Source organism: Idiotropiscis lumnitzeri, chromosome 8, assembly GCF_059441095.1.
Source record: "Idiotropiscis lumnitzeri isolate Australia: NSW breed Sydney's pygmy pipehorse chromosome 8, RoL_Ilum_1.0, whole genome shotgun sequence".
Lineage (NCBI taxonomy): Eukaryota > Metazoa > Chordata > Actinopteri > Syngnathiformes > Syngnathidae > Idiotropiscis > Idiotropiscis lumnitzeri.
In genome coordinates, this window is record NC_142398.1 from 1,226,018 (window position 1) to 1,247,665 (window position 21,648).

The 21,648-nt window shown below is 44.1% G+C and overlaps 1 protein-coding gene across 15 annotated transcripts in view; it reads right to left on the reverse strand.

Moving 5' to 3' along the window:
- The window catches only part of galnt7 (UDP-N-acetyl-alpha-D-galactosamine: polypeptide N-acetylgalactosaminyltransferase 7), a 252,559-nt gene that overhangs the window by 145,741 nt on the left and 85,170 nt on the right, over nucleotides 1-21,648 (reverse strand). For all 15 annotated transcript variants that reach the window (XM_088301672.1, XM_088301673.1, XM_088301669.1 and 12 more), the window contains one exon: nucleotides 10,747-10,913. In XM_088301672.1, coding sequence (XP_088157798.1) covers nucleotides 10,747-10,913 — 167 coding nt within the window. The remainder of the gene's footprint in view (nucleotides 1-10,746; nucleotides 10,914-21,648) is intronic.

Here is a 21,648-nt window from a genome sequence, read left to right on the forward strand (position 1 = left end):
CTCACCATCTGAAGTTCAGGATCAATAAATCAGATTGGGTGGCACCTTTGATGAGCTGTCCAAGACGAGCTTTGTCTATAGTAGTTGTATGCATCCCGAAGGCAAAATAAAGTTCTTCGACACTTTCTGTAGTGCCAAACGTACTCTCGAGAATGCCTCAGTAGTCAATAGGGGTGGCACTTGGATTGTTGAATCTGACAGCTTGCACGACCTCTAACGCGGGACCCTTTACGCTTTCCAGAATCCTCATCTCCTTTTCTCTTTCCGGTCTTTCACATTCCTCAATCATGAGTCTGGCCTGCTCGATCCAGTTCTCTCACTGTCCTTCTCCTTGGGGTGTCGGTGTGACCCCTGAGAAAGTTTGCAGTCTTCTGTAAGAACTGCTGTCATAGTTGCTGGGTTTGTTTGCCTGCAGAATCATATCACCAACGGTTTGGATGATGGCTTCAGGGGTTGCCACCTGGAGCTGGGGCAGATAATTTGAGTTATCTTGCGGAACGCTTGGGTTATCAGGGGCTTCCTGGGCTGTTTACTACTCTTCCTGTTCAGAAGTTCCAAAGATCCTCCATGGCACTGCAGATCCCTAAGAAAGGACATCCAGAGGACTGGCGCTAATATTGACCTTCTCTCTGCACTCACACAGCACAGGTAATATCCCGGACGAGCCCCAATTTTATGTATAACCCTTGCTACCACTCTATGAGGGACCTATCAAAGAATGGCGGGTGCATGGGTTCAGTACATGCCTGATCAGTTAGAAGTGACGAAAATCATATTTAATTAAAATGAGACCCAGAGAGAATGTAACTTTTTGGCATGAAACGAGCCTTTTTTTTTAATAAATGACAAATGTAAATTAAAAAATATGCAATATAATAAATCAAATCCGTTCTCAGATTATGTAGTAACTCAAAAGAAACCCAGGTAACCACACTAGAGATGCTAAATCAAGAACAAAATATAGACCACTTAAAATCCAACTTAATCCAAAAGTTTTTAACTCAGTTCAGTTAAATATTTTAACTCAATTAACTCACTATTTACTTAAAAAATGATGAGCATATTTTGCAAATATTGCGCCATATTAGCTGAAGATCTTTAGCACGCCTCAGAAAAAAAATTGTGTTCAAGTTACCACTGGGCCTTGCAAAGCAACACTGATGGAGTGTGGCACCTGTGGGCGGTTGAGAGAAATGTTTCAAAGAAAAATGTCTGTAAAGATGTCTCCATTTTGATCGTATTCAAGAATCAAAGAAAGCTATTAGAACAGTCTTTGAATTAAATATACTTCATATTGGGTGATTTTACATCAATTCCAATATATTATTCAAGGTATACCCTGAACTGGTTGCAAGCCAATCCCAGGGCACACACAGACGAACAACCATCCACGCTCACACATCATCTTTTCCTTAAGGCTTTTCCCTTCAGGGATCACCACAGAGAATCAGTTGCCTCCATCTAACCCTGTCCTTTGCTCTCACCCCAACGACTTTCATGACCTCTTTAACGACATCCAAAAACCTCCTTTTTGGTCTTCCTTTAGGCCTCTTGGCTGGCACTTGGAAACTCAGCATCCTTCTGCCAATATACTCACTATCTCTTCTCTGGATATGTTGAAACCATATCAGCCTGGCCTCTCTGACTTTATCTCCAAAGCCTCTAACGTGCTGTGCCACTTAATGTACTCATTCCCGATCCTATCCATCTTGGTCACACCCAAAGAGAACCTCAGAATCTTCATCTCTGCCACGTCCAGCTCTGCCGCTTGTCTTTTTCTCAGTGGCACTGTCTCCAGACCAGACAACATTGCTGGACTCACCACAGTTCTATAAATGTTTCCTTTCATTTTAGCTGAAACTCTATTGCACATCACACCTGACACTTTTCTCCACCCGTTCTAGCCAGCCTTCAGTTCTTTTCCACACTCTCCGTTGCTCTGGACTGTTGACCCTAAATACTTAAACTCTTCCACCTTCTTGGTATCTTCTCCCTGTAAGGCACTTGGGTCTCTATCATTTACACACAGATACTCTGTCTTGCTACGGCTAATCTTCATTCCCTTCCTCCCTTAATCTTCTCCTCCATGTTCCCTACTCCCACTACAGATCACAATGTCATCTGCAAACATCATAGTCCATGAAGATTCCTGTGAACCTCGTCTGTCATCCTGTCCATTACCATAGAGAACAAGCGGAGACTCAGAGCTGATGCCTGATGTAGTCCCACCTCCACCTTGAACTCCTCCGTCACACCTACAGCACACCTCACTACTGTCTTACAGTCCTCATACATGTCCTGCACCACTTGGACATACTTCTCTGCTGCTCCAGACTTCCTCATATAAAACTGTTCCTCTCTGGGCACCCTGTCATAAGCTTTATCCAGATCTACAAAGACACAATGAGGCTCCTTTTGATCTTTTCTGTACTCTTAATCAATATCCTCAAAGCAAATATTGTGTCTGTTGTACTCTTTTTTTTGGCATAAAACCATACTCCTACTCACAAATGTTCGCCTCTGCCCTCAGTCGAGCTTCCACTACTCTTTCGCGAAGCTTCATTGTGTGGCTCATCAGCTTTATTCCTCTGTAGTTGCCACAACTCTGCACATCTCCCTTGTTCTTAAAAATGGGCACCAGCACACTTCTCCTCCATTACTCAGGCATCTTCTCACCATCTAAGATCCTGTTGAATAACCCAGTCAGAAATTATACTGCTACCTCTCCTAGACACTTCCATTTCTGAATGTCTGCTGCTTTTTCTGAATGTCTGCTGCTTTTTCTGAATGTCTGCTGCTAATGTTATACATTAACGGCTACATTACGCCGCCGACTCTGTGTGATCTATATCTTTGCTGCTGTAACACCTCAAATTTCCCCATTGTGGGACTAATAAAGGACATCTTATCTTATCTTATCTTATCATACATCCACAGGTCATCAGGGCCTAGTGCCTTTCCACTCTTCATCCGCTTCAATCAATCAATCAATCACATTTTACTTTCAAACATCCAAATTACAACAAAAAACTAATACCCATTCCACACCTTCCAGCGCGGCGGCCCCCCTTGAGGAAACACTGGAGCTAAACTATATTAAAGAAAATGATAATGTTAAAAGACAAAGAAGCTAAAAATCAAAAGACAATAATCTAAAACGACGGAGCTAAAATATATAAGAAAAATGATGATCCTAAAAGACAAAGAAGTTAAAAATGAAAAGACAATAATATAAAACGACGGAGCTAAAATATATAAGAAAAATTATAATACTAAAAGACAAAGAAGCTAAAAATTAAAGACAAGACAATGATAGCAGATGAAATGACAGTCCTGAATTAACAGACTAAGATAAATCATTTAAAAGCCAAACTAAAAAAGTGAGTCTTGATCCTCCTTTTAAAAATATCAACAGTCTCTGCGGACCTAATGTCCTCCGGCAGGCTATTCTATCGACGACGACCAGAATGGCTGAATGCAGCCTCACCTTGTGTCCAGTCCTCACCCTAGGAATAATTAAAAGGCCAGTGCCAGAGGACCTCAGGGTCCGCGAGGGTTGATACGAGAAAAGAAGGTCTGATAAATAAGATGGCCCAAGACCGTTAAGACATTTAAAAACTAATAGAAGCACCTTAAAATCAATCCTGAAACACACGGGGAGCCAATGCAGTGATTTTAAAACTGGTGTAATATGTGCCCGCCCTCTAGTCCTCGTCAGCACCCGTGCGGCTGAATTCTGAAGTAGTTGTAGACTGGAAATACTCTTTTTGGGAAGACCAGAGAGCAGGGCATTACAATAATCTAGGCGGCAGGAAATAAAAGCATGCATCAGCACCTCTGTGTTAGCCTGAGAGAGAAACGGGCGGACTCTGGCTATATTCTTAAGGTGATAAAAACCAATCTTGGTTACATTTTTAATATGATGAATAAATCTGAGCTCAGAGTAAAAAATTACGCCCAGGTTCTTCACACATTTTGAGGGTTTAAAATCTTGTAGTTTTGGTAAAGGTTTTTCTCTCTGACCTTCAGGACCAATAACTAAAACCTCTTTTGTCCTGGTTGAGCTGTAGGAAATTCTCTGCCATCCATGACTTAATATCTAAAATGCAATTTAAAAGGGTATCGATAGGCTTTGTGTCATCCGGAGACACGGCAATATACACCTGTTTGTCATCAGCGTAGCTGTGGAAGCTGATGGGGTGTCTCCTAATGACATCCCCAAGAGGAAGCATGTACAGATTAAAAAGTTATGGGCCTAAAATTGAACCTTGGGGAACCCCACATTTAATTTCATGGGTTTTGGAGGAACAGGTATTCATACTGAAAAAGAAACGTCTGTCTATGAGATAGGAATAAAACCAGTTAAAAGCAGTACCAGAGATGCCCACTAGGTTTTTAACTCTATTTAATAAAATGTGGTGATCTACTGTGTCAAAAGCGGCACTTAAATCCAGTAGCATCTGCAAAGCACCCTAAATCATTTAAAATCCTTAAAAGAGCTGTCTCTGTACTGTGGTTCATTCTAAAACCAGATTGAAATTTCTCTAAAACATTATTTGGATTTAAAAAATAATCTAAGTGTAGAAAAACCATTTTTTCTAAAATCTTACTTAAAAATGGTAAGTTGGATACAGGTCGGTAATTATTTAAAACATTGGGGTCTGAATTGCTCTTCTTCAGAAGGGGCTTCACCACCGCCGTTTTAAACGCAGTCTGAAGAGAGCAATTAACTATATTTAAAATCTGTTCCTCAAAAAATCCATAAAAAGGTTTTAAAAGCTATGTGGGAATTGGATCTAAAAGACAGGTTGTTTGATTTACCTGGGAGAAAACTCGACCAAGTGTCCTTGCATCAACCAGTGCAAAACTTTCCAGTGTTTCCAGTAAGACTGGATCTTATGTCATCGATTTTACTTCTGAAGTGGTCTGCAAAGTCCTCACAGAGAGCGTCTGTTGATGTCTGTGAGGACTTTTTAAGATCAGAGCTGGTTAAAAGATCGAAGATGGAGAAGAGATATCTAGGGTTGTTTTTATTAATCGTAATGAGATTTGAGAAGTAAGACATTGGGACAGTGCGTCCGAGATATTGTCAACGTGCACATTAAAATTGCCGGTTATTAAAATTCTGTTATAAATGGAATGTAAGATCGATAAGAACTCTGAAAACTCACTAATAAAAGAAGTAGAGTGATGAGGAGGTCTATAAAGTGTGACGCAGAGAATAGAAGGACTGCTATAAACAAAGGCATGGTGTTCAAAGGATAAATACCTGTTAAAAGTTTCCTTTGAAATAAGAGAAGTTTTTCAAATTGACGCAGTCCCTTCTCCTCTTTTAGAGTCTCTGGTCCAAAATAAAAAATGAAAATTCGGTGGGCAAGCCTCGGTGAGAGCAACTGGAGCATCTGTACCGAACCATGTCTCAGATAAAAGAATACCTTCAATGTTGTTGTCTAAAATCAGGTCGTTTACGATAAAAGTTTTGTTTAAAAGGGAGCGCACGTTCAGCACAGCCAGGTTAATGTTTGTGCTGGACGTGCGCTCATGGTCGCGTGGATTAGAAATGTTAACATGTAAGAGATTGTCACTGTTAAAACCACTTTCTTTGTGTGAGGGAGGGAAGCGTCTGCGAGTGGTGGTTTGAATTGAGAAAATGTCTGATGTGGGTGGTAACGATAGTGGGGGCCTGTTGGGAGTGCTATTGAAGGGAACTGAGATTGGCCTGTAGGTGGGTATAGTGAGGTTGTTATTGCAATGGTTTGTGGTAGAGCTTGGAGTGGGAACACAGGGTGAGTGATTTGTCCATAGGAGTCAGCTGGGAGCGTGATTGACGACTGCATGATGAATGTTAGCTGCTAAAATAGAGCTACCCAGGAAGCTCGGGTCAAAACCGTCTGGTTGGTAAAAGTAACGACGGTTCCAAAACTCTGTGGAGAGAATCCCGACCTCGTTGTCCTAAATCGTGCTCCCCAGGCTGGGTGGCAACTGAGGACGGGACTGGTGAGTGGCGCCGATGTTGTGGCCCACTGGTCTCTGAGCAGCCCCACTCGAGAGCGGCCGACCGGGCCATGCATGGACTTATCCACTCGGGCCGAATTCAGCGTGAGCGGCAGGGAATTCGAAGGAGCACCTGGGACCCCAGCCCTGGGGTCTGATGCAACAGCCGACGTCTCTGACCGCAGGGGCGCAGCAGTGGCAGTGGGAGAATCCTCTGCCAGGGTGGAAAAACGATTCTTCATGACCAATCGAGGGCGGGGAGATGGTTCTCTGCTCCTCCGGCTGCGGGACGCCACCTCGAGCCAGGTGGTACCATGGAGTGGTGTTGAGCAGAATGGGCCTGGGCAGGTAGCTGGATCCCATCTCACCATGGGCGTCAGTGGAGCCTCAGTCATACTCGCAGATGTCATGATTCCGCTGGAATGCCCATCCATAATGACAGCGGAGAGTTGTGGGAAACGGGTCGTGAAAGACGAGATGAGGGACTCTTTTCGACTGAGTTCTTCCGTCAGACGATGGACTTCCTCTCTCAGGTCAGAGATTGTTTTATTTGTCTCATCCTGCACCATTATGAACCGGGTCCAGTGATCGGGGCTAGCACGGCAGGCTAGCAGCGCCTAGTCTGAGGCAGGAGTTTGCTAGCTGTTTGACAGTTGTTTGGCAGTAGGCCGGTTCACCGGTGGGAGCGTGTCCGTAGGTTAAAAAATTGATAACAGTCACTGTATACAAAAAATAATAAAAAATAATAAGTATAACAAGTATCTCCAAGTAGTAAAAGTGGTAAAAGCTTACTACGATGAGCACTCCTACAAAAGCGAACAACTTCCGTGTCGCCACACAGCTCCCAGCATGCAAACACGCAAAAAACCTTAAATGCCCTTCTCACTTAATCCTCACTGATCTTTGCTACTTCCTGGTCCACAGCTGTCACCTCTTGGACTCTTAGTTCTCTCTCATTTTCCTCATTCATCAACTCTTCAAAGTACTCTTTTCATCTTCCCATCACACTACTGCCAACTGTCAACAAACTTCCATCCCTCTTCTTTTTTTACCCTAAACTGCAGCACGTCTTTTCCATCTCTGTCTCTCTGCCTTGCCAACCTGTATAGATCAGTCTCCCCGTCCTTACTGTCGAACCTTGTATACAAGTCAGACCCTTGTGTGGCCTTTGCCACTTCTACTTTCAACTTCCGCTGCATGTCCCTGTACTCTTGTCTACTTTCTTTAGTCGTCTTGCTATCCCACTACTTCTTGCCTAACCCCTTTCTCTGGATCCATTTCTGCACCTCCTCATTCCATCACCAAGTCTCCTTATCTCATTTTCTTCCAGATGACACACCAAGGATTTTCCTACCTGTCACCCAGATCACGTTTGCTGTAGTTGTCCAGCCATCTGGAAGCACCTCCTGACCATCAAGAGCCTGTCTCAACTCCTTCCTGAAGGTCATACAATAATTTTTTTCCCTTTTCAACTTCCACCATTTTGTCCTCTGCTCTGCCTTTGCCCTCTTTGTCGTTCTCACTGCCAGAGTCATCCTGCACACTACCACCCTATGCTGTCTGGCTCCACACTCAGCTACCACTACTTTGCAGTCGCTGATCTCCTTCAGATTCCACTGTCAACATAAGATGTAGTCTACCTGTGTACTTCTCCCTCCACTCTTGTACGTCACCCTACGTTCCTGCCACTTCTGGAAGAAAGTATACGCAACAGCCATTTCCATTGTTTTTGCAAAGTCAACCACCATCTGTCCTTCTGTGTTCCTTTCCTGGAAACCAAACCTGCCTATCACCTCCTCATCACCCCTGTTTTCTGCACCAACATTTCAATTGAAGTCTGCACCAATGACAACTCTCTCACTTCCCGTGATGCACTGCATCAATTCATCAAGGTCTAACCAAAAGTTCTCCTTCTCCTCAAGCTCACATCCTACCAGTGCCACATACCCACTAACAATATTAGTCATCACACTTTCAATTTCTAGCTTCAAGCCCATCGCTCTATCTGACACTCTTTTTACTTCCAGGACATTCCAAATCAACTCCTCTTTCACAATAACTCAATTTCTCTTCCTTTCTACACCATGATAGAACAGATTGAACCCTGCACCTAACTTCAAGATTTGCTCCCTTTCCACCTGGTCTCCAGAATACACAGCATCTACGCTCACACTTATACAGAGGGGCAATTGCCATGCATGTTTTTGGAATGAGGGAGGAAACCGGAATACTTGTAGGAAACCCATGCAGGCATGAGGAGAACATGCAAACTCCACACAGGAAGGCCGGAGCCAGAATCAAAGCTATGACCTCTGCACTGTGAGGCCATCTTGCTAACCAGTCGGGCTACCGTGCCGCCCCAATACAATACAATAAACTTTATTTATATAGCGTGTTGTAAATTCCTCATTACTGCTCTGTTTATACAGGTATTGGTTTGCTGTTTAATTTGCGTGTTTAACAACAGGCATGTTTTCGGGCAGCTAATGGGTCCTTGTATTCATATCAATTTTTGTCGGGCATACTGTTGGAGAGTAAAGGGTCCTAAAAGACGTCTCGAGATTATTAGTCGTTTGCGGCGGATGCGCACTGTTACATTTTTTCGTCGGCGTGTATGCGCCAGGATTGAGTGAGTTATTGAGCTGTGTGGAATGGATTGGAATGCTATTAATGCTACATTGTTCTCTATCTCTGTGACTGGTCACACTCTTTGATTCGACTGACTGTTTGGATGAGGCGCTCCGGTGAATCCACCTAAATTCACATACAGTCCCAGCTCTCCGCAACATATGGCATTTCACAACAGCTGGAGCAGTAACAAAGCGCTTGCCATGTATAAAACAAATGGTTTTGTGGACACCAGTGGTGTCAAAGCAGAAGTAAGTGCCTGTTTATGTTTGTACGCATTACTCCACTTCACTTAATAAAAATAGTCACAGACCGCTGCCAGCCTGGTTGAATTTGAACTGTATTTGAATCTCACCTCTCATTTCTCTTAAATTGTCTCTTCGCTATTAAGAGTTCACATTAGGGCTGCCATGATTAGTCGACTAATCACGACGGCATCAACGATCCAAACCGCGACAATTCATTTAAGTAGTTGATGAGTTGTTTATTTATATTGTGGTGGATCCTTGTTACTCAGATACCACTAATGTTCAGCCGGCTGGAGGCGGAATCTGCCATCCCTAGCTCCTGTGTAAATGTGTTTTATTCACTTTTGTTTTGGTTATTAAAATGAACAGATTCCATTACCGACTGTGTGCATCATTGTCCACTGGGACTGGCATCACAATATAATTATATATTTGTTGCATTACTTTTCTCCTGAAACTGTCTCGTCTTGTGCTTGTCCCCGCTGGCTGCTTGCTTGTCAAAAGCGCACGTGCCATAAAGTTAATCCGGGTCATCCCCATGAAAGAAGCATTGTGGGTAAGGAGTGCCATGGCTACCAAAAGTAAGCAACAGATTACTAAAGTTACGGCACATTCCAACCACAAATTAAGATACAAACCTCCCTTTAATGAAAGCACCATGGGATTCTTGAACAATGAGAAAGGAACCACTTTGTGGCTGATGCCTGATTTCATTTCTGACACATTCAGTCTTGTCTAAAAGGTAGCTGTAATTAGCACACACAGGTTACGCTGGGTGTTTGATGCAACTTTAGAACACTCACACTTACAAAATGTCTTATGGGAATCTAACATATTGTAGCGACTTCATGGATTAAAGCGGTATTAGTCAGCGAACTCAAGTTGGATAACAATTGTCCGTGTTTGACTTCGAAGGAAAAATATCTCACACAATCTCTCTCGCAACGGAGTATTGCGTTCATGATCTGGGTAATACCAGTACTCAAAGTAACAACATCTCTCTCGCAAACTGAGTGATATGTTCATGAATTGGGAAATACCAATACTCAAAGTAACAACCTATTTACCACAGGCCCTCATTGGCATCACATAAAAATTAAGCGCATAGTTAAGTTTGTTTCAATATACTTCGTTATGCTTCTGCTGCTGATGCAGAAAAAAAAAGAAAAAAGCATGTTCCTCCTAATATTATTCACATTAGGGTTTTTATTTGTGTGTGCCATGTGCATTGATTTTGTTAATAAATTTACTGCAATAGAATTATGCATACTAGCGAAGAAAAGCAGCGTTTTGGATAGAGGTTAAATAAAAACAAAATTAAAAGAAAGGGTTTATTTTAGTTTTCTTTAGCAGATATTTGAAAAAAAGGCTTTGTGCCCAAGTATTTCTTTTTATATTCATATCTTTGTAGTATTAGTGTGACTTTGCATGGTGTATAATTTTGGTTACATTTTAAAATGCACGAAACAATTACAATTACAAAAAATTTCAAGGGCATAGTATTGCCTTCAATTTAAACTACACCATGATTGATAAACATCTCAGAAATGCTGGTATAAGCTGCAAAGTTTAATCAAAGTTGTATGTTGTATCATTTTATTAATTTGTAGATACTTTAAAGAATTCAAGCTGTAAACTAATTATGGTAATATAAGAGAAGCTTGTTGTTGATGCAACATGCCGCAATTTACATTTGACCCGATTAGTTGACTAATGGTGATTACTGTTGGTGATTAGTCGACAAAATCGTTTGTGGCAGCTCTAGTTCACATTTTTCCCATGACTGCGTTTCCTCAAAAGTCATTTAAGTTTGTAGTAGTAGACAGCAGTCACATAAAAACTAACTGAAGATGCAGTCTGAGGAAAGGAAACCCACCTTTGTTGCTAAAGTCATCTATCATGACAATTTCAGCCAAGTATTTCCTGGGAGTCCTCTTGATGACACTGTGGATGGTTCTCATTAATGTAGACCAGCCTTCATTATGGAAAACTATTACCACACTTGAGGTCAGCAGTCTCTCATCATAATGCCAGTACTTGCACCTGTATAAATAGAAAAGAAGCACAATGTTTTTTGAATTAATTTGTGGATGCAGGTTTGTTTGCAAAATAGTGAAAAACTTGAATTTGAATGAAGAAATAGCAATGTGTGTCCACAAGCAAATCACGGAGCAATATTTTGACCTTCAAAACAATGAGGTTCTATGGATAGACATTTTGTAATGTAGTAATGGGCGCGTACCAATACCAGATATCGTTATTGGGTTGAAACTGGCCTTATTTCAAGATATTCACCGCAAAGACTGCGGATACCAATCACTGAAACCAGTCACTGGCGCCCCCTTGTGGGAGTTATACTGTCAGGAACGATATGGCTGCCAATGTTTTTCTGAGTGACCTGCATCTACGTCAATCCTCTCAAATTCACACTTGGATGAACTTCACATTGGCACTTGTATAAAAGAGTTGTATGTAAAAATTACACCAGCACTAAAATGACTAAAAAAAAAAAAGACACTGTAGTGATTTTAAGGTTGTTTTTTTTTTTTTAGATGAGATTTACAACAAATTGGCACGCCGCCTTTTGGAGCTCGGCTTGTTATTGTTTTTCCCGGTCTTAGCATTTACGTCACAGCAGGGAGGCAAGCGTGGTAATATTGCTCGCTTTGTCAGTTTTGCTTGGTGCGTGGACAACAGACTGCAACTCAACATTGCAAAAACAAAGGAGATCGTCATTGACTTTAGGAGGAACAAGACGGTGCCGCCCCCCCTCTGCATCGAAGGCGTGTGTGTAGAGAGGGTCCACACGTTCAAGTTCCTGGGAGTACAGATCTCCGATGACCTTTCTTGGACACACAACACCACAGCAGTGGTAAAGAAGGTCCACCAGCGCCTGCACTTCCTGAGAGTCCTCAGGAAATTCGACCTGGACAGGAAGCTGCTGCTGGCCTTCTACCACTCGTCCATCGAGAACCTGCTGACGTACTGTGTCGCAACCTGGTACAGCGGCTGCACTGAGGCGGACAGAGTGAGGCTCCAGAGGACGGTCAAAACAGCACAAAGGATTATTGGCTGCCCTCTCCCCTCACTGTCGGACATCTACACCACCCGGTGCCTCAGGAGGGCTCTCAATACACAATACCCACCCAAACTCACACCTGTTCGACCTGATGCCCTCTGGCAGGCGCTACAGGTGCATCAAATCAAGGACTAATAGACTGAGAAACAGTTTCTTTCCAAGAGCCATCTCCATTCTAACCTCTCACACACACTGATGACCACCCTTACCTTGCAGAACAGCGACGTGATGTGTTTTCATATATCCTATTTCGTATTATTTTCCATTTCACTATTTATTCTCTTATTTATCTAATTCATATATTTAATTGAATTATTGTTGTATTGCACTGGAGAGGGGAGCTCTCTAATCTCGTTGCACACTTGAGTACAATGACAAAGGGATTTCTGATTCTGATTCTAAAGGGGCGACTGATCGCAAACAAAATACAAAGCACTTTACAACTCATGTTCCCTTCAACTTGTGAAAGTAAAAAAGCGTTCTGCACAATAGTTTGGATTTTCTTGATGTGAGCTCATATGATCACCTCCAGAAAATCATAAATACCATGGCGATCGATTCTACACTTACACAGGCAGAAGCGGACAAGGGCATGTATGCGCACATGATCCCCGACAGGTTATATTGTGTACATTTAGCAATGCTAATGCCCTGTCAACTCTCAGGAGCAGGCAGTCAGCAGGCGGGCATGGATTCCAGATAAAGATCTCATCAACACCGGGGCCCTCTTGAACTGTGCACAGCCGTATGTGCTTTTCGTCTTAATTTTGGTGCCAACTGATCACCGTTTTTGGATGTTATAAGCAATAAAAGTACAAAGATTTGTAGAGTTTGTAGTTCGTTTAGAGTTTGGTCCCTTCAATGATTTGAGTGAAACATGGAGAGAGTGGAAAGGGGTGTGGCCATATTCTTCATTAAAAGAAGGTGTTTTTCAACTCGTCATTTATTTCTTAATTTCTCCAAAATGAAGATAAAAAAAGAAAATGATAATTATTTCAGTTTCCTGTTAAAAAAGTATTTAAACTGAGCTTGTTCGTGAAAAATGGACCATCTTGGCTGGCCCGATACAATAAGTATATGTTTTAGGGCTGGGGAAAAAAGTCGATCAACTTGGTTGAGTCAACCCAAAAAATTTGCTTGAAACAAAAATTCCTGCCTTGAAACTTGTTTTTGAAAATTATAAATAAGTGATCCTCCGAAGCAATGTTTAGCCACATTCAAGTTTCCGCTCGGACATTTGTTGTTGTTGCTGACAAAACCATGCTTACAGGCGCAAACCCACAATAACATATATATATATATATATATATATATATATAAATAAAATGGACGAGCTAACAGCGCTAACTCGGCACGAGAGGATTGTCCGGGAGGCTAGCTTGCTGGTGTTCATGGAGTCGTGGCTAACAGAGCTAACGCCGGACGCCGTCGTGGAATTGGACGGCTTCCAAATACTACGCGCGGACAGGACACTGGAGAGCGGTAAGAGGAAAGGGGGAGGGCTGGCTGTGTTTGTTAATGATAGATGGTGTAACCCTGGGCACGTAACTGTTAAGGATCAACTTTGCAGTCGGGACATTGAGCTGTTAGCATGCGCCCGTTCTATTTACCGCGAGAGTTCAGTCATGTGATCGCGGTGGCTGCGTACGTGCCACCCTCTGCTAACAGTGAGACAGCCTGTGACGTACTGACTGCAGCTGTGAGCAGGCTACAAACACAGCACCCAAATGCCCTGCTCCTTATCTCTGGTGACTTCAATCATGCTTCTCCTTGCTCCTCTCTGCCTTCATTCACACAATATGTAACCTGCCACACCAGAGACAATAAAATATTGGACCTTTTCTATGCCAACACCAAGGAGGCGTACACATCATTGCCCCTCCCCCCGCTGGGCAAAGCTGACCACAACTTGGTTGCTCTCCTGCCTGTGTACAAACCTCTGGTCCGCAGGCAGCCAGCTGTGACAAGCACAGTTCAGCGATGGTCCGGAGAAGCCAAGGAGGCCTTAAAGGACTGTTTCAACACAACTGTGTGGGAGGTATTCAGCGAAGCTCACGGTGAGGACATTAATGGTCTAACAGACACAATTACAGACTATATTAACTTCTGCATGGAGAACACCATTCCCACCAGGACTGTAAGATGTTTCTCCAACAACAAACCCTGGATCACACCGGACATTAAAGCTCTCCTGAAGGAGAAAAAGAGGGCTTTTGTGTCAGGCGACAAGGACGAGCTGAAGAGAGTGCAGCGTCAGCTGAGAAGGAGGATCCGAGAGGGGAAAAAGTCCTACAGGATGCGGATGGAGGAACAACTGCAGAGGAACAATGCCAGGGATGTCTGGAGGGGCCTGAAGACCATCTCAGGCCACGGACAACCAGGTAAGACCCAGAAGGGTGGGGGGCTTCAGTGGGCAAATGAGTTGAACCTATTTTTCAATAGGTTTGATCAAATGCCTGACCCCGCTCAGGCTCCCCTGCTGCAGCCCCCACCAACCCCTCCTGCCACTGCGAACGAGACCCCCTCTCCCTCTCTCTCTCCACAGGCTCCAGTTCCATGCCTCATCAGACAACCACCACTTGCTCAGCCTTGTTCCTCACAACATCTCAGGTGAAGAACCAGCTGAGGAAGATGAAGGCGAGGAAGGCAGCAGGCCCAGATGGGACCACAGTACGTGAGGACACAGGACTGTGTGTCTGACGTGCTCCTCTGCAGCATGGGAGCGCCGCAGGGAACTGTTCTGGCTCCCTTCCTGTTCACCCTCTACACCTCGGACTACAAATACAATTCCACAACCTGTCACCTGCAGAAGTTCTCTGATGACTCTGCGATTGTCGGCCTCATCACTGACGGTGACGATCGGGAGTATAGAGGGGTTACGCAGGGGTTCGTGGACTGGTGTCAGCAGAACCGCCTCCAAATCAACGCTGTGAAATCCAAAGAGCTGGTGGTGGATTTCCGCAAGCGTCGGCACTCTCCACCTGCACCAGTGAATATCCAGGGAACAGACGTTGAGAGGGTGTTCATCTGAACAATAAACTGGACTGGAGCGACAACACAGGCGCTCTCTATAGGAAGGGTCAGAGCAGACTCTTCTTACTCAGGAGGCTGAGGTCCTTTGGCGTTCGGGGAACACTCCTCAGGAACTTCTATGATTCGGTGGTTTCATCAGTCATCTTCTATGGAGTGGTCTCCTGGGCAGGAGGCATCTCGGGCCGGGACAAAAAGAGACTGGACAAACTAGTGAGGAGGTCCAGCTCTGTCCTGGGCTGCTCCCTGGACTCTGTGGACTCAGTGGGGGGCAGGAGGATGACGGCAAAACTGTCATCAATGCTGGACAACCCAGCCCACCCACTCAATGACATTCTGAGAACACTCCACAGCTCCTTCAGTGATAGACTGTTACACCCTCGCTGTACCAAAGAGAGATTTCGCCGCTCCTTCCTGCCAACTGCTGTCAGACTTTTTAACAAGAACATTGGGTCAGGCCTACAAACGGGAGGGTAGGTCATCCCGAGGTTGGTTATCTTCTGGAAGTTGATCCCCATTTGGTTCCATGGCTTATCCCAAGGAACGACCTCCTGCAATGTGGTCTGTGTGTGAGTGTGTGTGTGCTCGCTGATCTGATCCCAAATTGTCATGTCTTATACCATGTATTTTTCAATGGCGTTGTCCTAGTAACCAATCCGGTGCCCAATTTGTAGTGTCTGCAGCTATCCATCGTATGTGGCAAATGTGCTTTATCATATTTGTTGTGTCTATGAGTATGTGTGGGCTTTAACTGAGAATGTAGGTCATGAAAATACAATGTGTTGTCAGTGTGAGTGCAATTCATGAAAAAAATCAAGATGGCTTACAGTGCGCTGGTGACCATTCCAATTTCAGCGCTGCGCGAGTGGCAGCCTTTCTCTGCAGCTCTGGCTCACCGTTGAGCCCTTTTTGTGTGTTTTTACCTTTACCTTGTTTTATTTATTCTTCCTCAATGCAGCAATGGACATCCAACTTGCGGTCGTTTTATTGCTGTTGGTGGCTGTTTTTTGCGTGACTGTGTCAGGAGACGTAACTCAGAGCTACAGATCGATCGTGTACACAAGAGATCAGCTATTAACACTCTGTGTTAACCCCACGCCAGCTCCCAAAGCGAGACCCGATATCCCCCACAAACTGAGGAGGAAGAGACGGGGGTGGTCGTGCGGGGGCTAAACGGCAGGCAAGGAGGAGACCCCGTCCTCCCGTTTGTTATGATGGGGAATGTTAGATCCCTTCCCAATAAAATGGACAGGTTAACAGCACAAACCCGGCACGAGAGGAACTTCCAGGAGGGTAACTTGCTGATGTTCACGGAGTCATGGCTAACAGAGCGAAGGCCGGACGCCGTCGTGGAATTGGACGGCTTCCAAATTCTACGTGCGGACAGGATACTGGAGAGCGATAAGAGGAAAGGAGGAGGGCTGGCTGTGTTTGTTAATGATTGATGGTGTAACTCTGGGCACACCAATATTAAGGAGCAACTTTGCAGTCGGGAAATTGAGCTGCTGGCTGTTAGCATGCGTCCTTACTACATCCCGCGGGATTTCAGTTATGTGATCGCGGTGGCGGTGTACGTACCTCCCTCTGCTAACAGTGAGTCAGCTTGTGATGTACTGACTGCAGCTGTGATCAGGCTACAAACACAGAACCCAAACACCCTGCTCCTCATCTCTGTTGACTTCAATCATGCCTCTCCTTGCTCCACTTTGCCTTCATTCACACAATATGTCACCTGCCACACCAGAGACAATAAAATCTTGTACCTTTTTATGCCAACACCAAGGAGGTGTACACATCACTGTCTCTCCCCCCGCTGGACAAAGCTGATCACAACTTTGTGGCTCCAGGACAGTAGGATGTTTCTCCAACAATAAACCCTGGGTCACACCGGACATTAAAGCTCTACTGGAGGAGAAAAAGAGGCCTTTTGTGTCAGGCGACAAGGAGGAGCTGAAGAGAGTGCAACACCAGCTAAGAAGGAGGATCCGAGATGGGTAAAATTCCTACAAGATGAGGATGAGGAACAGCTGAAACCGAATAATGCAAGGGATGTCTGAAGACCATCTCAGGCCACGGACAACTTAAGACCCAGAAGGGGGTGGAACTTCAGTGGGCAAATGAGTTAAACCTATTTTTCAATTGGTTTGATCAAATGCCTGTCCCCGCTCAGTCTCCCATGCTGCAGCCCCTGCCAACCTACTGCGAACGACACCCTCTGCCCCCCTTCCCCCACAGTCTTCAGTTCCCAGCAACATCAGACAACCACCACTTCCTCCTGCTCAACCTTGTTCCTCACAACATCTCAGGTGAAGAAGCAGCTGAGGAAGATGAAGGCAGCAGGTCCAGATGGGATTAGCTCCCAGCTCCTCAAATCCTGTGCAGACCAGCTGTGTGGAATCATCCAGCACATGTTCAACCTGAGCCTGAAGCTGGGCAGAGTCCCCTCGCTGTGGAAAACATCCTGCCTGGTTCCGGTTCCAAAGACCCCCCATCTGAAGGAGCTCAAAAACTTCAGACCAGTGGCGCTGACGTCTCATCTGATAAAGACCCTGGAGGGACTGGTCCTCGTCCAACTGCGCCCCCTGGTGAGCTCTTCAAAGGAACCACTACAGTTCGCATACCAGCCTGGCATCAGTGTGCATGACGCCATCATCTACCTGCTCCACACTTCCCTCTCCCACATGGAGAAGGCGGGGAGCACTGTGAGGACCGTGTTATTTGATTTCTCCAGTGCATTCAACACCATCCAGCCCACCCTATTGGGAGACAAGCTGGAGCAGGCGAGAGTGGCCCACATCCTCATCACATGGATCCACGACTACCTCACAAACCAGTCACAGTACCTGAGAACACAGGACTGTGTGTCTGACGTGCTCCTCTGCAGCACGGGGATAGCCAATAAAAACAATACATTGGCCTTCAGGGTATGGTGAGATTATAATATACCATAGTTGCATATCCAGAATAATACCACAGAATGGATAATAACGTGTCAATAATTCATTTTTTAGCAGCATCAGTAAAATAAAACAGGAGAAAGAGAACCATAAATAACTTCATGTAATAAATCTCTAAGTATCCAGAGTAAATATTTAAACAGGTCAACATTGCACACTGTTATGCACTTATTGTAAGTAAACAAACGTTTAAAACTCACAGAAATACTTAAACACTCTTGTATAAACAGTAGAAAACTTTTAAGTTTAAATATTGCATGTTTTTTTAAAAAGAAAAGCTGCCTTTACACAGTAGATGAACTGGATCAAATATGTAATGCTAACTCTTCTCGTATACACTTTTTTAAAAATAGTTACTTAAACTTAAGCTTGTATTGCACAACTATTAGGAACAACAACATAAAAATGCTTCTGTAAAAAAACTCAGAATATTAAGTGTAAAAAGTAGTGCAATATGTAGTAGTGCTAAATACAAGTTTTTGGCTAGAAAAACCAGCATATCCACCATTGATGATTTTAGACATGCACGGTCACATGTATGTTGCCACTGGTGCTGAAAAGACGCTCAGAGGGGGAACTTGTAGCTGGTACACACAAGTACATACGAGGTAGTTTTCCAAGTACTGGATAGTTTATGTTGTGGATTTTCCACAAAGTGAGGGGGTCCTGTTCTCCTTTAATGACTGGAGCCAACAAATAACTGTTCAGTTCAACAGAAATGACATCGTCCATTGCCTGTGTAGTCGTGGACGGGTTTTTTTTTTTTTTGGTCAATAAACTTCCCAGAGTGTGCAAAACCTTCTTTCCAGTGGCCCCACTCTCAATTGCTGAGTCTGTGCTGCCGACATGAGGGGACTTTGCCTGTAAAATATAAACAGAAATAATGTATTAATGCTATCACAAAGGTCAAAACAAAGTTTACCATTTGTACAATCTCTATCTCAAGCGTCACTCTGTCTCTAATGACTGTAACCTTCTCTGGAGTGATGTAGTACGTTTTAAATCATGGGTTCAATAGAGATGAAACATCTGGGAGCTCCTCTGTTGCTGGGTCATCATAATGACTTTCCAAATAGGTTATAATTTTTGATGATGGTTTTGGTTAAGTCGGTGTCTTCCTCTTTTTCAGACAGTGTTGTGTGTTTCAGCAGATAGAGGACTGGTTTAAGGTATGGCACACTAACATAATCGTCACCTGAGAGGATGTCTGTAAACTCTTGGAGGGGTTTGAGGGTAGCATTTATGGATTCAAGAACGTCAATGTCTTGCCAAGTGGGTACCAGGTGTCGGGTTTTTCTGTCTTCAGACAGAAACTGGGTAAGCGCTTTGTTCCGCTCTAAAACCCCGTCTGCCATTCGTTGCTTTGAGCTCCACTGCATCGGACATTCAGTGACGAGAGAATGGTTGGATAGATTCAGTTATTTTTGGACTTCAGTCAGTTTGAATTTCTTTTTCCAGCTATGGAAAAAATGTCCAACTAATTCAGTGCAGAGCCCTGTAGTCCGCTTCACTCTTGGATGCTTTTTTACAGCATTTTCTAGGGGGGAAAAAAAGTAAATTAGTGAGAGAGAGAAAATGTCAGTAAAAAGCAACACACAAATAGGATCAAAAGATTAAAAGAAAAAAAAAACTTACCAATAGCCAAATGCATCTGATGACCAAAGCACTGCAACCTCGGCCATTCATTTAGCTCCACTGCTTTTATGACATTTGCTGCATTGTCAGTTGTGATGCGCGTCTGCTTTTTTTCATTCGAGCTCCAACTTGACAACCATTCCTTTAGCCCGTTGGCTATGTTGTCTCCCATGTGCTCCTCGGGAAAGTATGACGTGGTCAAGCAGTGGCTCTTCAGATTGAAATCCTCGTCAATGAAATACACCGTTAGGGTGATGTAAGGCTCACTCATCCAGCTCAACCACAAATCAGATGTTGTTGCGAAATTCTGTACGCTTCCACCGTGGCCTTACATTCTGCATATGGTTCAGGGACGGCAACTTGACTGAAGAATGTCCGGGATGGAATGACATAACACTAATCCATTGTGTGTAGAAGGTTTTTGAAGCCTTCCCCTGACACAGTATTCAATTCAATTTTCATTGGGGGTAGGGCTTTGTTGATAAACCGAAAATTTACCGTTACCGAATTCATCATTTTGCCCATGTCGGTAAATTCGATGTTTAGAAGGGGAAAAAAAGGTATTTTCTGTCTGCAACTATGTTCATGCTCTGGCTACAGTGTGTATAGTCACGTGACTCCACCCATCTGAGCAAGAAAGAAAACTGACGACACGGTCGTGGCTGGCGATTCAAATCAAGAAGCGACTGACACGGCTAAAGACAAAGTTCATTCAATTGACTCTCACATTATCTCATCTATTATTGTATAGTATCATTGTATGTGTCAAATGTTGCCCTCTTGGCATCCATTGCAGCCTGGTCATCCTGGAAGGGGGATTCCCCCATTTGTGGTCCCTTCTCAAGGTTTCTCACCTTACCCCTAATGGGGTTATGAGTTTTTCCTTGCCCTGCTGGGGGATTAGATCAGAGGATGTACATTGTGGTTATGTAAAGCCCTTAGAAACTGTCTGTGATTAAGGGCTATACAAATAAAATTGACTTGACATAAGCTTCTCCCTGTCCTCCTGTCTAGCGGCAGAAGATACTTCTTCCATTAACACATTCACTACCAGCCGAGTAAAAAAAAAAATCTTTGACGACTTTAGCCGTCAATGGCAGTGAATGAGTTAATATTCATAGTACAGAGCAGTCACAGAAAAATGTGAGGCGCACGTGGAGTGTGTTGTTGTTGTGCTATGCAGACTGTAGGGACTGGAGCGCAGACTAACTCAGTGCCATTAAGACCCGAAGGCCAAAGGTGGGGTTGGGAAACTATATAAAACCGAGGAAAATGCTACATCCAAGAGCAGAGTCATATAATTAAAAATCACATTGTCCAACACTTTCAAATTTGAGATCAATAAACCAAAATCAAGGACATGGTCTCACGTATGTCCCTGTTTGTGAATGGGGGAAGACACGCCCTGTACCAAATTGAAAGAGTCAATGAGCTCCCCATCAAAAGGATGTGATAATGGGGGAATTTTGAAGTTACTGTCTGCCGCTGCTCACCGTTAACTTAAGTGTTTTTATGCCTTTTTAGACCAAATTGGTTTGGCCTTAATTGTGGCCAAGTGGACTCTACAACCCACCTCCTGTGAGAATTGTTTCATCAACCTTTTTCTTCTTTTTTAAACCTTTCTGCCACTCACTGCTTCTGTGTCCTAATGCGCTCACTAGCCAGCACCCCCTAGCGCTAGGCTATTAGTTGGCGACTCACACAACTCCACCGATTCACTTGCCTCCTACAGACAAGATGTGGGCTGCTTGGCCTTAACTCTACACAGACATTTCTAGCGTTTTATATCGTTCTGCCTTCATCCAATAGCGTAACGTCTCCGGTATACAGCAGACGAGCTCCACTGAATCCTCTGCCGTCACTGACCGGTGCCTCCGCCACCGCCAGCTTTGCATCTTCAGCCGGACATCGCCCACCAGCACCAGCGATGCATTCATCGTGGATCCCACAGAACTCTCCATCAAGCTTTCTCTTCCCCAGCAATAAAATCCTTCCGGTCCGTCACTCGCCATTCAGCCAGAAATGCCAGCAGGGTTGCTGATCTACGTGCATTAGCCTGCCTGGCTAGGTTGGCTAA